This window comes from Pleuronectes platessa, chromosome 6 (genome assembly GCF_947347685.1).
Source record: "Pleuronectes platessa chromosome 6, fPlePla1.1, whole genome shotgun sequence".
In the NCBI taxonomy this organism is placed as follows: Eukaryota; Metazoa; Chordata; class Actinopteri; order Pleuronectiformes; family Pleuronectidae; genus Pleuronectes; species Pleuronectes platessa.
The window spans coordinates 3288601-3304401 of record NC_070631.1 but is presented as its reverse complement, the minus strand read 5'-3'; the positions used below and the strand labels follow the sequence as shown (position 1 = coordinate 3304401).

Genomic DNA, 15801 nt, shown 5'->3' with positions numbered 1-15801 from the left:
TTGAAAATGACCCCAAGCTGCTGCAGAATGATGTTCCGCAGCTTCTCCAACATTTGTTCACCTATTTTTTTTTTACATCTACCGGAGTTTGGACCCTTTTCTAAACTTCTCTAGATCAGCCCGAGCTCTGTTCATCCCTCTGAACTGGTTGTTTTCTCTCTGCTGTGGATGTTTGTTGGGGTCGTCCCTGCACAGCTTGGTTTTGTGAAGAGACCGATGAGCCGTGACTCGACTCCTCTCGGCTTCTTTCTCACCACTGTAGATGCAGTTCTCCAGGGAGTCATCTCCAGTGCCAGGTTTCAGCCTCGTTAACCCAGGACGCTCAGCTTCACATCGAGTGTCACTCTGGATTTTCCTGTTGCCTGCGTTTTTCTCACAATAGGGAAAGCTAGAGACGAGCAGCCTCTATTGTCTTTTAATTTGTTGACTTGGAACTTCATGTCAGGGTCCAGGTTCGTTCTCTGTTGACCCAGCAGTGACATCAGCATCCAGGCCCACAGACCGATGGGGCAGGGGTCAGGGGGTCACGGAGCTGACGTCAGGGGGCACGCTGCTGACTCGGCACCACAGGAAACACCTGGTGGAAACCCAGGAGGAAATGAGAGGGTCCAACATGTTGCCTCTGACTTTCCTCCAGTCAGCTGAACTGACTGTGACACTCACAGGATCGATGGGCGGACGCCGGATCCACATGTTGTTCAGGGCGCGTCCTCCCAGGCTGCTTGATTTGTTTCGTCTAGTTTTTGGGATCAAATGTAAAACAGCAGACGTTTCAAGTGGTTTTTTGGGGGTGTCGGCGTATTTCACACGAGAGCCGTCTGTCGTTTTTTTTTTACAGCCGCTGTTTCTTTCGAGCCCCATCTCCCAAGCTCTCGAGACAGGAAAGAGCCGCATGCTTCACACGTCTGGTATGTCTTTCTAGTGCGAGCCAAGCTGCGTGTTTAGCCCACAAATATGCCGGGAAGACTCCCAGCTCAGCCGCACCACGGACACATCACGTCTGCGTAGGGGATTTCACTGAGCTGTTCCACCGAAATGTCAGGGGTGCTACGCTGAAGAGGACCGAGGGCTCTGCCCGGCTCTGCTCTGTGTCGGGGGTTTGTTTTGCCCCGGCAGCCTGGTGTGCTGCCCAGAAAAAAGAACTGCGAGAAGCAACCACGTCTGTAGGCCTCATTGTCTTCCTCCCTTCAATGGAACATTGTGCAGGCCGGGTTCTCACAGCCCAGGCCTCCTCTGAATCCTCCGAGAGTGTAAGTGTGTGTGTGAGTGTGTGAGTGTGTGTGCGCGTGTGTGTGTGTGTGTGTTCTTTCTCTCTTTCGTCTCCCTCGTCCCGAATATCTCCTTTGACATTTTTGTGAGCTGCAGTCATCTCGGACCACCCTGAGCTAATATAAACCTGCGCCGCCAGTCGAGACCTCGCATATCCTGACCTTTCTTTACCCCCCCACCCCCGACGCCTCGGATGATCAACAGCATCCCCCCCCCCCCCAACGCGCTCTGACAGCGTCGCACACATCCTCTTGCATCGCTATTTTAATAACAAACACTATTTTTTGAGACAGTCCATTCATATCTGTTTCCCTCGTGATGACACACAGGAAGCACTCGAACCCCAGCTGATGACGGCGTGGTGCGTAAAGGGTTGAATCCCTGTGACAGTTCCCGCTACATGGTCGTCATTGTTGAACCCCCTCCCTCCTCCCCCCCGGTCTGAAGTGCCCTCTCCCCACGGGCTGCGGTGGCCTAATTACACGACCCAACCACCATGTAGCTGATGAGGAGTGGATGGAGCTGTCATTGCATTATGCACGGCCACTACACCCAGCTGGTTTGTCAAAAAGCCTAATTGGTGCCAATATTAACGCCTGCCCCCCCTCTTACCCAGCATGCAGCGGTACAACTCTGTTTGACATCAGGTCTGCTCCGTCCTCGCTGCTCAACATCTACATCAGGGCATTGGTTTGATTTTTTTAAGCTTCCCCAGCAGCTCAGCAGTCATTTTTAACACTGATCCAGATTTAAAAACTGAAATCTAATGTCTCCAGATCTTTGGAGATCATTTCCTCTAGATTCATAACCAACAGGTTGGGATGGGGGGGGGGGCACTGAACCCCATAGACTCAAGCTTATAGGGACTTTAAACTAGTAAAAGTTGCAAATTCATACTCTCACGTTGCCTGTTCACTCAACTTTTCAAAGCACTTTCCTGAAAATACACACTTGTGCCTGAAACTATCACGTTTAACTGACCTTCAACTAGTTTCAGTGATTTAAACGTAAAAATCTTCCTCTAATTCCCTGAACCAGGGTTTGATTTCTTCGCCTGTTTGAACTCTGTCATTTCCCGACCGTTGCTCAAGTGGAGCAGGAAGATGCTGTGGTTGAATGTGACCTTAGTTGCAGACTGTTGCATCACACCCGCTCCCGCTCCCCCCCCCCCCCCTTCCTCGTTCACGCTGGTGTTTGATCCCGACAGTGAAAGCGAAGCCGTGGTGTTTTTTTTTCTTCCTGTGCACGTATCAAAGTGGGAGTTGCTGTTTATGGCTTCATCGCTGACCCACAATAACTCGAGGCCACAGAGGAAATCATCGGACGCTTTCCCGCTCATTGTCGTCTCTTTTTCCAGCTGTTTTCCTCCTCAGCTTCCAAGAACAGTGCTGTCAGCAGGAAGTCCAAGGGGGGGGGGGGGGGCACATGGCCAGATTCACTGTAAACCCTGAAATTGACAGCTGCATTTTTTTCTTGAAACCCCTGTTCTGATCCCCCTTCTCCTCCGTGAGTGCACTGTCTCATTATGTGCAGTCGGTTTAGCTCTTTGTCTGGACCGAGGGTCGCCGGTTGTGTCGGACAGATCCCTCTAATCTCCTGCACTGTGGCTGTGATGCTCAGGGCAGACGTGGGGGATTTATTAGAAGCTAATAGAGCTCAAACCACAAAGAGGCTTTCAGGAGCACGGACGGCCCGTGTGGAAAAAAACTGCGAGAGGAGTCGACCACATCGAGTTTAAAACATCGAGACTGAATTGAAATCACAGTTAAAGGGACGGATCATCCTCGTCTGCACATCCTAACTGTCGGAGGCCACATCTCTAAACCTTTCCACAGCTGACGCCGGGAGTCACAGCGTCCACAGAGAGCGACGGCAAGAGCTCTGCAAGATGCGTTTTCCAGTAAACTTCAAATAGAGGGTTCTTCAAAGCCTGATTGGATTTTAAACAGCGGATTGAGTGGAATCATCTCATGTGACGTTTTGACCCAACGACGCTCTGACCCGCAAAACAGCTGTTTTCCTTATCGATAAATGCTATGATTATCTTCAGCTGTTTCATCTTCGACTTAATAAAAATGTCTGAATATAGTGAAAAGTTCCGTCACTGTTTCCCAACCCGACTTTAACCGACTGTCCTAAACTCAAATAGCGAATTTACAATCATATTAAACAGGGAGAAATCCTCAGATCCTTCTCAGATCACACAAACATGGATTCAACTTTCATGATTATAATAAAGAATTAACCACCTCACTTTCAAATTAAAGTTCCCAAAGTGACGTCTTCTCGCTCCTTGATTTGTTCGACCAATAATCAAAAATCCAAAGATATTATATTCACTATAATAAAGAAGATTAAGAACTATAAACTGAAGTGTGGCCTAGTGAGGATGTTACTTTGCCACCTCCTCCACACGTCCTCTACATCACCTTCATCCTCACACTCTCAGCCGGAGACACTATGGACACACGTCCTCTGGCCTCACAGGTTTTAATCCCTCCATGACTCCTAGATAAACCTCAGTAGTCTTGGTTCTCCTGTGGGCACTGTCCTGTCCTCAAACATGGAATGACACTCAGGAGGAACTTTTGATCAAATCCCTCATGGACGTGATAATTCTCTTATCTGTTTAATTAGACTCTGAAAATGTGCTTTGAGTCTTTCTTCTGACTCTTCTCCAGCTCTGAAATCTCTTTAGCCACGTAATGAAAGGCGATATTGTGCAGAAGACATCTGTTCCAAAGCTGACCCATAGTTAAAACTCTGAAGTATTAGTGGAAAGGCTGACACAGTAAAAGAAAAACCTCCCAGATCCAACTCCTGAGTAGCAGGAGAGGAACTTTCTGCCACATCACTGTAATCAGGGCTTGAACCCCATGGAGTTCGTTCGTCCATATTTTCTACTCAACTTGAAGAACTCTGCTTTAACATTTAGCTAATGACTCCGGCTTCACTTGGGTCGTGTTCCCCTAAATTAATCTGAGCAGCAGATCAGTGAATGCAGATGTTTTGTCTGCTGCACGAGTCCCTGAGCTGATGAGTTATAAATGGAAACTGTGTTGTTGAGGGTTTTTAAAACAAACTTCAAGGAGCAGAAAGCAGCAGTGATTGTCACATTTGCATATTTTTAAACTTGAAAGGGCCTTTTATCATTTGCTGATTACCCCCCCCCCCCCCCCCCCCCCCACACACACAAACACACTCATGTGAATGTGTATTTTTGCTTCAATCCAAATTATGTGGATGTCTTTGTCCTCGTTGTCCTGGTGGAGACGGGTTCGGGTGGACAGGATTTCAAAAAGAGCGGGAACACAAGGCCTCCAGCTGTTGGTGTGGGTCAGCAGCAGCCGTCAGTGTGAAACACGTTCTGCTTTTGCTTCTGGCCGCCAAACCCCCTTCTTGTTTGTATGTAGCTCTGTGCAGCCTGAGCCTGGAGAGTGATTAGAACATGGGAGTGGCGACAGTGGTGGTGGTGGTGGTGGTGGGGGGGGGGGCTCAGGGCAGCTGCTCGCGCCCCAGGGGCAGGGACTCTCTCAAAGCGTCGGGGTCAGGACTCCAGGGTCTAGTGGATGTTTGCACGAGTCAATGAGCTGTGATCTGAGAGTTTATAAACTTTGGGCTGTGGATAAAGAGCCGTGGTTGGTCAGTGAACGCATCGTTTGAATTTAAATATGTCTCAGTGGGTCCACGGCTTTCAGATTTCAACAGTTACACGTTTGCCATGAAATCGTGTGTAAGAAGATTAATGATCCTCTGAGGATGAACCCGGCTGATCCCCTGACATTGACGTTGACTTTTATGGGTTTTTGGTGATCTGCTGCAACATCTGCAGTCGGACAGGGTGAAATTCATGGTTCCCTCTGTGACTAATACATATGTATTTTGTTTTTGATGATCCCCTGACCTTTCAGCATCTAGCCGCCACCATCGGGTCAATCCTTTTTTGGGTCCCATCCCTTTTAAGTCCGGGTTCTGGTTTATCTACTTGATTCTTTTGCAGTGCACATGTCTGCAGTCTGGTAAAACATTGGCAGGAGTTTGTGCAGGAACAAGCTTGGCTGCAGAAGTTTTCTTTGTTTCTGCAGGGAGACGTCTCTGGTCTTATTTTCTTCCCATGCATATTGAGAAGGGGGGGGGGGGGGTTCATCTGTTCAGCTGAAGTGGGGATGATATCCCAGTGATGTGCTCAGGGACGGTCGACCTGCCTGGGAACCTGCTGGTCGTCGGACAGCGCCAGAAGAACTAATGTCTCTCGCCAAGGGAGGATCTGAAAATATGCACATGTGTTGTTCAAGGTCCAACGAGACACTGACTTACTGATACAGGATATCAGAATATTGTAGAGTTTGTATCAGTGGAGAGAATGTTTCATTTTATTAGTTTACTTTCTTTTGTTTGACACACAGTGTGAAAGATGTGATCATCTTCCATAACTTGTTGTTTTATTTTCATGCAGGGATCTTAAAGGGACATTTTCAAGTCTGAGAGATTAACTCTTCTAACTTAGACTTCAGATTTCGAACAGAAAAACCTGTATTTCTGTTGGAGGTATTCGAAAGTCTACAAAATCAATCAGTCGGTAAAACCCACAATGAAACGTATTTTCTCAATTTATTTTATTGCTTTTTAAGAACATTTGAGTCACTCTTGTTTTTCCTGAGTGATTAATGTGTCATGTGAAAATCTAACCTTTATTTCAATGTGGAAAAATCATGAGGACGACTGAGCATATGTCGTTTCTGGCAAAGGTCAGACAGTTTACACTGGCTTTAACCAGTCAGCCTTATGTGGTATTGGTGTTGGCCGTGAAAAAGCCCTTGGTTAAGGCTTTATTTTAAACACTTGAAATATAGATTTTACACTTGGCTCCTGTTTGTGGCTTCAGTGAAAAAGATAAAAAAACCCAACGTGTTTCTGACTTTGTGTTTTTCAGTGTTTTCAGGGTGATTTCTGAGGAGCCTCTTGGGTTTTTTATTCCCTCAGGATTTATGTGCTGTGGTCTGCGGCTGCAGAGACGCAGCACGCTGCCAACCCGTGCACACGGAGCAGGGAGCGTTAGCAGGGGTGTGGCAGGGAAGGTGGGGGGGGGGGAGGAGGTGTCGGGAGCAGACAGGCAAAAGTTCAGCCGCAGCCGGCAGACTGGTCATCTGAGGTGGAGAGCTCCCCCGGTCGCCAAAAGAAAGAAAACACGCTGGGTGTTGATCTTGGAGAGGTTGTGTGTGTTCGGGGAATCAGAACAAACGACCCAGACTCAAGTTCCCACTCGTCTCTCTGCAGACAGACTCCTTTACCTTTCCCCTCTTCTTTTACATTCTTCCATCCCATTGTTTCCAGTCCAGACAACGTTCTGGATGATCGATGTTCTGATTCCGGCCGGTTACAGTAAAAGCTCAGTTGGCTCCACATGCAGATCCTCTGCCTGTTCTGGCTTCTGGGGATTCCTCAGAGTGAAGCCACAGCAGCACACGGTGGAAGACGGCTCTCGTTCCAATTGAAAGATGATTCCAGTTTTCTCAGCCTTAGATGTTTCCATTGCTGGCTTCATCTCTGCGTACCTGCTTGGCCCTTTACACCTTAATAAAGATGGACGACACGTCTCCAATTCCCACCACTATACAGAAATGAAGCCAATATATCCAGAAACACCGAGAAACAAAGAGTCAGCACAAGGTCCTGCTGATACACACACTCGTCAAATCCTGATTCAGTCTCAGCTGAGACGTTTTATCCCAATTATATAACATACAGACTTTTCATTGGTTTGATATAAACATTCTAGTCTGTGCGGAAGCTTTACGAATATAAATCTTCCACAGATAAAAGCATTCATAATATGAAAGAATAATAATCAACCTGGTTTGCAGTGTCAGGTCCTGTCAGCTGATTTTCAGACAGTTCATTTATCCAGTTTGTTGCAAAACCAAAAGTGATCAATGAAAGAAGAAGCGAGGGAGTGTTTCCTCTGCACTGACTTTAAAGTGGGGCCTGAACACGTGAAATGCACAAGTGGTAAAAAAAATATTTGAAGCACTCAGATCTATTCTGAGACACCTTGTCTAATCTTATTACAGAGTCTTCTCTGTGCTCGCAGCAGCTGTGCAGAATCAGCCTAATAGTGATAATTTCACAGAGCTGCATTCGTCTATTCGTCGATTTAAAAATGTCTGATCTCATATAAATGTGGTTCTGTCTTTCTCTTCGTGCAGACTGAGCTTTCCTGCTTCTGTCCTGGTCAGAGTTTAACGGCCTCTCATCGCCTCCTTCTTTTTAGGCTTTTCTCCGAGGACGAGCTCGGTCACTATTGATCACGTTGCTTCTTCACTGAGAGTTTTCAGCCCTTCTCCTCTGGGTGATGTGTCCAGGCTCCTGAATCTATGTATCTCTGCACCACGTTGTGATCGAGGCATGAATGAGTGATCACGGCTGCGGCGGACGTGTCACTTCTCTGAAGCCGTTAGTGCAGGAGTGTGTCGTTGAGGAGGGTTCAGTGGAGTCTGGTGCAGAGATGTGAGCAGTGCCGGCCGCTGTAAGTATGAGGGACACATCTAAGCCTTCGAGTGGAAATAAAAGCTTCGGCTTATGAACAATAGTCAGAGCTTTGAACACATGTTGGGGGGGGGGGGGATTACCGGAGACATTTGAACTCTAACTGCACCTTCAATGCATCAGGATTGGGTTACTACACATTATGCGGCATTGTAAACCCTAAATTCTTGGGATGATGATGTAAATGTGACGCCAGTTGGAGGAGTGCAGAGGCTTTCTGAGGTCATAAGGTCAACGTTAGGTCCTGCAGCACGGGGCAGGTTAGCTTCTGGTGAGGAAGCATCAGGTGAACCTCCACCTCCCTCTTTAGTTGTGCTGTGCCTGACAAGCTTTCTGTCCTTGAACGTCACATAATGGTGCATTTACTAATGTGTTTTTACGGGTGTGAGGATTCATCGATCTGGTTTCGATAAATCAATTCAATGAGCAGCGCATAATGTATGGAAAAGTGAGAACATAGATTTCTCTGCCTCCGTCACGCTTGAGGCACGAGGGAGAAAATACAACAACAGCAGGAAAAAGACAAAGAGAAACACAAATCATAAAAAAGTACAGTGGTACCTAAATACTGTCCCATAGTAGTACTATAAATATCAAAGTACTCTCACCACAGTAACGTTTCTTGTGGGTTGTGTGAGGAGGTGACTTATTTCTGAGTGGCTAGTTATTCTTCTGAAAATGCAGTGAGTATATTTGGCGTTGCATAGGCAGCGCAGCCTCCCCTACCCTGCATTAGTGCACATAGTGGTCTGCAGGAGGAAGAGGAGGAGGAGGAAGAGGAGGAGGATGGGGGGAGCCGGGCAGGGCCACGCATCTAAGAATAGCTGCTCAACACAGCTGAATGGAATATGCTCGGGGATCCCACCCGCCCCCGGCCTCCAATCAGCCACTCATCCGTGCACTCCAGCCACAATTAGGACACTCAAGCAATCAATACTGTGACAAAATGCCGCCTTTTCTCCAGACAAGAAGCTGCTTTGTGACAATGGGTCCCTCAGACGAGACTGGGCCACCCTGTCTCCACCCTCAGCCTCCCCTCCTCCACGCCGGCCCCCGGCCTCCTTCAGGCTCCACACAGACGAAACCTTCCCTGGACGAGTTTGAATTAAGATTAAAGATGTGGAGCAGCGCAGGAGAGAGCAAACAGCAGATTGATATCAAACAGTCGGCTGATTACTGAGGATCACTTGAAGCGAGCATCTAGTCGGCTCAACAGCTGGGCTCATTTGTGCGCTGGCACCGAGACCGGAGCGCTCCGCCGCCGCTGCATCACTCACCGGCTAATTCGCTCGCCCCAGCTGGCGGCTGTCTGTGGGTTCAGCTCCTGTGCCGCAGCTGGTGGACTGATTTGGGGTCAGTACCTGGACCCAGTGTTGGCTCAGTCGTCGGCGTCCCACCTGCTCGCTCTCCACCCGGACCACCAGCCTCCCTCGGCCTCGAGTCCCCCTCCCAAACACAACCCTCTGGGGCATCCGGGCCCAGCTGCACCGCGCTCACACATCCGGCTCACGCACAAAAGCCAAGACCTGCTCACTGGCTGTGACAGAAGTGAATAAGTACATATGTTCAAGTATATATATAGTATTTGAAATATATACTTGTATGTACTTTAGTGAGGACATTATTTTCCCTCTAGTTTTACTTCTACTGATTATATTTTGAATCTACATAGTTTCAGTGCTGTAAGATGGAGATCAAGTATTTAGCTTCTTCTAATCGCTAATAACCACAACTTGTAATTTGGACTTAAGGACCAGTTACCAGATAAATGTGACACTGACAGTAGCACAGTGACTCAATAGGGCGTGCACCCCCGTCAAGGTCCAACACCCCCCCCCCCCCCCCCCCCCCCCCCCCCCCACAACTGGATCCACCCCTTAATCTGCATCCACTGTTCCCATCCCACAAAATGTTGAAAGACGTTTTATTTCACAATGTTATAGAAAGTGAAAGTGATCTGCCCCCTGATCCGAAACTGCACCAAAAGTTTAAGGAGTTCTTCCGGGGGTGGTGTCACACCCTGTCACAAAGTCTCATGGAAATCGTTTGAGTGGCGTTTGCATTTTGCTGCTAGGTGATACACAAACAAACACGCTACCTCCCTGACAGCGGCAATTTCCCCATGTGGTCAAATAATTGGTTGTTGCTGGTTTGAGTCTGAATTCGTTGTTTACCTCTGATACGAACCTCTCAAAGTCACAAGCTGTAATTCCACATTTCATTTAAAAGAAGACTTATAGTATGGAATAATAGTAGAGAATCTAATTAAGACTCTGTTTGGGTCATGAATTCCAGAGGTGGTTCTGGGACTCTTGGTCTGGTCGCTCCGTCAGCAGCCAGAAACCACCGGAGCTGCAGCTGACTCAGCACAGCCCAGTGTTTATTATGCTTTTTTTTTTTACGCCAGCACCGTTCCCCTGTCGGATAAATGATCCCAGACCAGTCCTGCTCACGAACAGGCACATGTAGCCTCAACCTGTCCAGACGCGCTCTAAACTTATAACCATGGCCTCAGAGCAGCCGTGCATGTGTGTGTCAGTTGGTCGGTGACGTTCTTGTGCAGCACGTGAGGACTCACGGCTGTTTAATGGTCTCCTGACGAGCTGTTAATGGAGCAGCGATGGTCATCTCCTGTCACAGAGGCCGTCCTGTGAGTCACGTTATTATTTATTCTCCCCCCCCCCCCCCCCCGTGGTGTGAATACGGGTCAAATCACGAGAGCATCAGGTGACCTCTGCGGCCCACTTAGGAGTTGGTTGCTGTGACTACAGGCCCGGGGCCCTGTGTGCATCCATTATGGTCGGCATGTGCAGTGAGATAGGGCAGCGGGGGGGGGGGGGGGGGGGGGGTTACAGCCCGAGGGAGCATGGGCAGCTGCCCCATGAGACAGATTCTGCACATCTGGATCATGGAGCCGGGCTGTCACCATGTTGAGCGTCATCGGTTCAGTTGCATTAGGAGCTGGAGAAGCATGACCCCCCCCCCCCCCCATTTCTTTATTAGACTGAATATCTGCAAACTGAATATCTGTATGTTTTAGTGGTCTGTCGAGCAAAACACAACAAGTGATGTTGGGAATCTGTGGTGGATGTTGTGTGTTATTTCATTTAGGAACTAGAGCAGCACTCGGTAGAGCGCAGTCCTCTATCCTTAAATACAGCTGCACCAATTTGCACGCACACTTATGGATATTCAGTCCCTTAAAGATCCATGAAAAAATCCATGAAACTGTTGAAAAACTAAAAAGTGAATGGTCTTGGATCCTCCCACCCACTTGAGTTTTTTTCTCTGCCCCATAAAACCTCCTTCCACCAAGGTCCGTGGTAATCCGTCCGGTAGTTTTTTAGTAATCCTGCTAATTAACAAACAAACAAACCAATCGAAGAAGGAAAATAACTGTTGTAGTCCTAAAAGAAAAATGCTGAGCTGGTTCTGTAGCCTTGTGACCACTGGTGACTAAAAAACAACAAAGATTTAAGAAAAGTCTAAAAAACAATTCAAATCACGTGTGTAAAATTTTGTCGTCTTCTTTCCTGCTCAGTTAACCAGCGCGTGACCCCTCAGATGTACTTTATGACCCCTCGGGGGGGGGGGGGGGGGGGGACGTTGACCTCCAGGCTGGGCAACACTTCACTAAACACTTTGGTTTTAAAAGTCAGCTGTCGAGAGGCATTGTGTTCTTGAAATATGACGTCTAACAAACGAGCCTTGAAAAGCCACCGGGCAAATAACAGCATTGAACACTCTGTGAAGATTATCAGGCGGCTGTATAAAGTCTGTTTTACAGCATAATGAGATGAAGATAGAGAAGTAAATAGTTAACGCATTGTTTATAATGTTTACAACACGTGGAGAGGAACCTTCATTATATCAAAACATAACAGACACAGATAATTCTGTGGTTAAATATGTATCAGTGCCTCTGAAAACCTCTGCTGGTTGTTGAAAATAAAATATCCAAACACTATTTCCAGATCAGCCTGGTTCTTGCAGAAGAGGGCGTGTGGGGGGGGGCCCACTAAGCTCAGCATTATCACATTAAAAGGTCAGTTTCGTAAAATGACATCAGCAATGAAAACAGCTTTGCTCACTGTGAGATTATCCCTGGGTGTGGCCCGGGTGTGCTCACTCGGAGATCAGCTGAGGTTAAAACAACACATGTGGAATCATACGGTATTGATTATTTAGGGAACGTATGTTCCCATTTCTGCATGAGCCGGAGCTTATGACAGATATTTCCTCTCTGGAGAGTTTTCTTTCCGTCTCGGTTCCGTATGAAAAGGGATGGTAAAAGCTGGGGTGGGTGTTGGAGAGAGGAGAGGAGCGTGAGAGCATGCCCGGCCAGGAAGGCTAATCCACCCGGGGCCAGAGAGACAGAGATGAGATACAAGTTTTATATCCTGCCAGGCATGGCCGATGTACGCCACAGATACTCTCATCACACAGCTTCTCTCGGTGTGTGTGTGTAGATCTGTGATTTGTGAAACTGGCCCCTTGATATTAAATTTAAAAACTTGCTTTAAGTGTGTGTGTCAGAACAATCTGCCAGAAGACCTCCTCCCTGTGTCCTGGAAGCGATGGCTGGTGCACGGCCTGTTCTGGAGCTTCGTCTGTGGTGAAGCCGGCTGCAGCTTTTCTTTTTGAAACAGTCAAACTGAGCTGCAGTGAGAAAAGACCTGCAGCTGGATTCAGTCTCTGGAACCCTGAAGCCTCCGCTGCTGCACAAAGAGATGTTCACCTGGTCATTCAAAGTTCAGTGAGCAGAACCTGAGACCGGAGAATCGGTTGTCGTTGCTGTGAACTCGTCGGTGGACGTGATCTACGATTTCCGTTCGGTCACTTTTCATTTGTGTGCAGAGCTTCTCACAAACAGTCTGTGGTGCAGAGTTAGAAAGTTAGTTAACTTTGTGTTCATCCTACCTGGTTTATCTGCAGTGAAGACATAGACGGAAACAGATTCATTTTTTTGCACCAAATTGGTCAAATGTTTTTTAAACTAAATTTGCTTCATTACTGTCCACCTGTGTGACTTTTATACACATTTGGATAATGTTCTTCACTGCTGTTATGAATGAATTGGATTGTAATAATTTTGTTGAGCAATCGACACAATAGTTCGACCCAAAATGACATATTTTTCAAAATAAAAGCTCAGTAAATAACAAGCAGCATGTGAAACATTGCAGCAACCAAACAAACGCTGTGCTTTTACTTTGTAGACAAATTGCTGAAGAGGAAGTGATTCTATGACGGAGATCAGCTCCTGTGACGTCTGTGAATGTCTGTGTCTGATATGATGAAATAGAAACAAAACAAAATCTAATTATTGCCGGTCAGTTCCTTGTGTTGGTACCTCGAGATAAGTGAGTCTCATACAGACAGACAGAGATTTCGGGGAATTCCTAGATAGATGATTTCTTCTTCGACTAAACTGCAACAGCAAAGAAGTCGTGTAGAAGAAGTAAATTGCGACTTGACGACATTTTCTTGTAACAAGCTTTGCGTCTTTTATAATTCTCGCATTTTGCCAAAAATCGCAAATGTGTTGACAGCGGGCGTGTTCAACACATTTGGTAGCAGGTCTGCACGGAGGCAGAGTTTACGATCCACAAGCCGCCTCCTGACGTCAACTTGTGTGGGAAGCTAATGGGCTACATCATCCAGCTGTTAACCTCTGGGTGTGTAAATCACCCAGTGGTTGGGGCTCCAGATGCAGCTGGGTGTGGTGGTGGTGCTGGTGGTGGGGAGGTGGGTTCGGGGGCTGCGGGGATGAACCAGACAGCCACGTTCTCATCGCTCTGTGTAGACCTTGCCTGTCACTTTGTTTTGACAGAGTTGAACTGGTCCCCGGACGGCGTCTCAGCCACTTACAGAACACACACACTCTCCTGCTGCTGCACAAACACACACACTCTCCTGCTGCTACACAAACACACACACTCTCCTGCTGCTACACAAACACACAGACGACTTTGGCTTCTCCGAGCTGCGTCTGTCTCTCACAGATTTATGCAGCGTTTCGTAAAACACAGGAAATCACAAGCAGATTGCAGAGCGGCAGTTTTCCAATGAAGTGCACGACCTTAATGGAACTTCTTTACAGTTATATGAAGTAACTGGAAACCAACACGTGAACTAACGGCCTCTCTTGTTCTCTTTTCTGTGTCTCAGGGCAAATATTGACGAGGTGGAGACGGAGGTTGTGGAGATCGAGGCCAAGCTCGATAAGGTAAGAGATGTTCCACTGTCACTGTCACTGCTGTTTATCTGTCGTGCTGTCTGGTCCTGGATCAGTCTCTTTCAGAGGCTGAAGTGGAAAAGGTGCTGAATTGATTAAAAACAACATAAATAAATCACGACATGCATGAATCATGGGATTTATTTGTCACTCAGACACAGACGTCAGATCATGTGACGACTGTAACGTTCCTCAAATGAATGCATGTGAGTAATGATGCTTCCCTCTTGGTTTTCCACTGATGCTCCTCATCTTCTTATATCTTCTGCACACGTTATCCTAGCACCTGAGCTGGAGCGCTACAGCACCACCAGCTGTGGATTTCTAATAACTTTGCAAATGTTCTGGAAAATCCGTCAAGATTTGTGGTGTTTTTGGAGGAAACCCTGACTCCTGATGCTCCCTGCTGGGACACACAACCACATGTGAGCCCAGAGAGAAACCATTCAAATGTACAGTAAAGCACGAGCTGGGTCAATTGAGGTAAACATTAAAATACATCTTGTTTGGCAGAGCAGATTTTCAGCCAGGCCAGGCCCACGCTGTTGTCAGTCAGTCGTCAGTGGAGACGAGTCCGAGCGACATCTGCTCTGTCTCCTGCTGAATCTATAAGGACTGGAAAAAATCCTGTCCAATCGGCTGCGGCTCTGCACCGGTCGCGTTTATAAAACACACCTGGGGGCGTCGGTGACATCACAGATTGAGGTGTGGTAGAGGCACAAGTGAACGTAACTTATTAAATAAACAAAGGATTCTTTAACCTCACAGTTCATGTTCATTTTTTAATCTTTATTCTTAGTATTTCCCTCAGATACTTTGTGCACTGACAGCAGCAGTCAAACCCATGAGCAAATTTAATTATGGTTTCAGTTCACAACCTCTCTGTGGGGATCACCCCCCCCCCCCTCCCCCTTCAGGTCAGCACGATAGCATCAGAAAACTTCTATTTGTATATTTTCCTACATAAATCGTATTAAATCAACTTAGCTTTACTCCACATTTCCCCCCCTGGTCGTCCACGCCCCCTTACATTTGCTCTATGCCCCCCTCAGGGCACCCCTTGATAAACCACTGCTTTAGACAATGCTCTTACCCGTTATACTTAGCTGCTCACGCTCAACAGGATGTTAGTCAAGTCTAGTTTATTCATAAAGCACATTTAAAAACAAGAGTTGACCAGGGCTGAACGAAGTACAAGAATAAAACATCATGAAATAAAATCTCATAACAGCTCTATTTGACACCAGGATTCAAGCAGACGTTAGAACAGATAACAAAATAAAGAAAGTGAAGAAGGAGTATAGGGATCAAGAAAGAGACATGGGACTGGATCTGATCTGGAGAGATCTGGAAGTGGGAAGGTGGAGGAGATACTAGAGGTTTATTTGGGAGGTTCAGGCCATTTAAAGCCTTGAAAACGAATATAAGACCCGTATACTCAATCCTAAACTTGACTGGGAGCCAGTGCAGGGATGCTGGTGAGATGCTGGTGAGATGCTGGTGAGCTGCTGGTGAGCTGCTGGTGAGCTGCTGGTGAGCTGCTGGTGAGATGCTGGTGAGATGCTGGTGAGATGCTGGTGAGCTGCTGGTGAGCTGCTGGTGAGATGCTGGTGAGATGCTGGTGAGATGCTGGTGAGATGCTGGTGAGATGCTGGTGAGATGGCCGTCTGTCGCTCTACATAACGGGCAGTGTAAGGTCGCTCAGTCCCGTTGAACAGCTCAGTTCAGGACTTGTTCAAACGTGACGT

At 47.3% G+C, this 15801-nt stretch overlaps 1 protein-coding gene across 2 annotated transcripts in view; it reads left to right on the top strand.

The window, feature by feature from the left end:
* The window catches only part of acap3a (ArfGAP with coiled-coil, ankyrin repeat and PH domains 3a), a 57808-nt gene that overhangs the window by 10039 nt on the left and 31968 nt on the right, over positions 1-15801 (top strand). For both annotated transcript variants that reach the window (XM_053425419.1, XM_053425418.1), the window contains exon 2: positions 13987-14044. In XM_053425419.1, coding sequence (XP_053281394.1) covers positions 13987-14044 — 58 coding nt within the window. The remainder of the gene's footprint in view (positions 1-13986; positions 14045-15801) is intronic.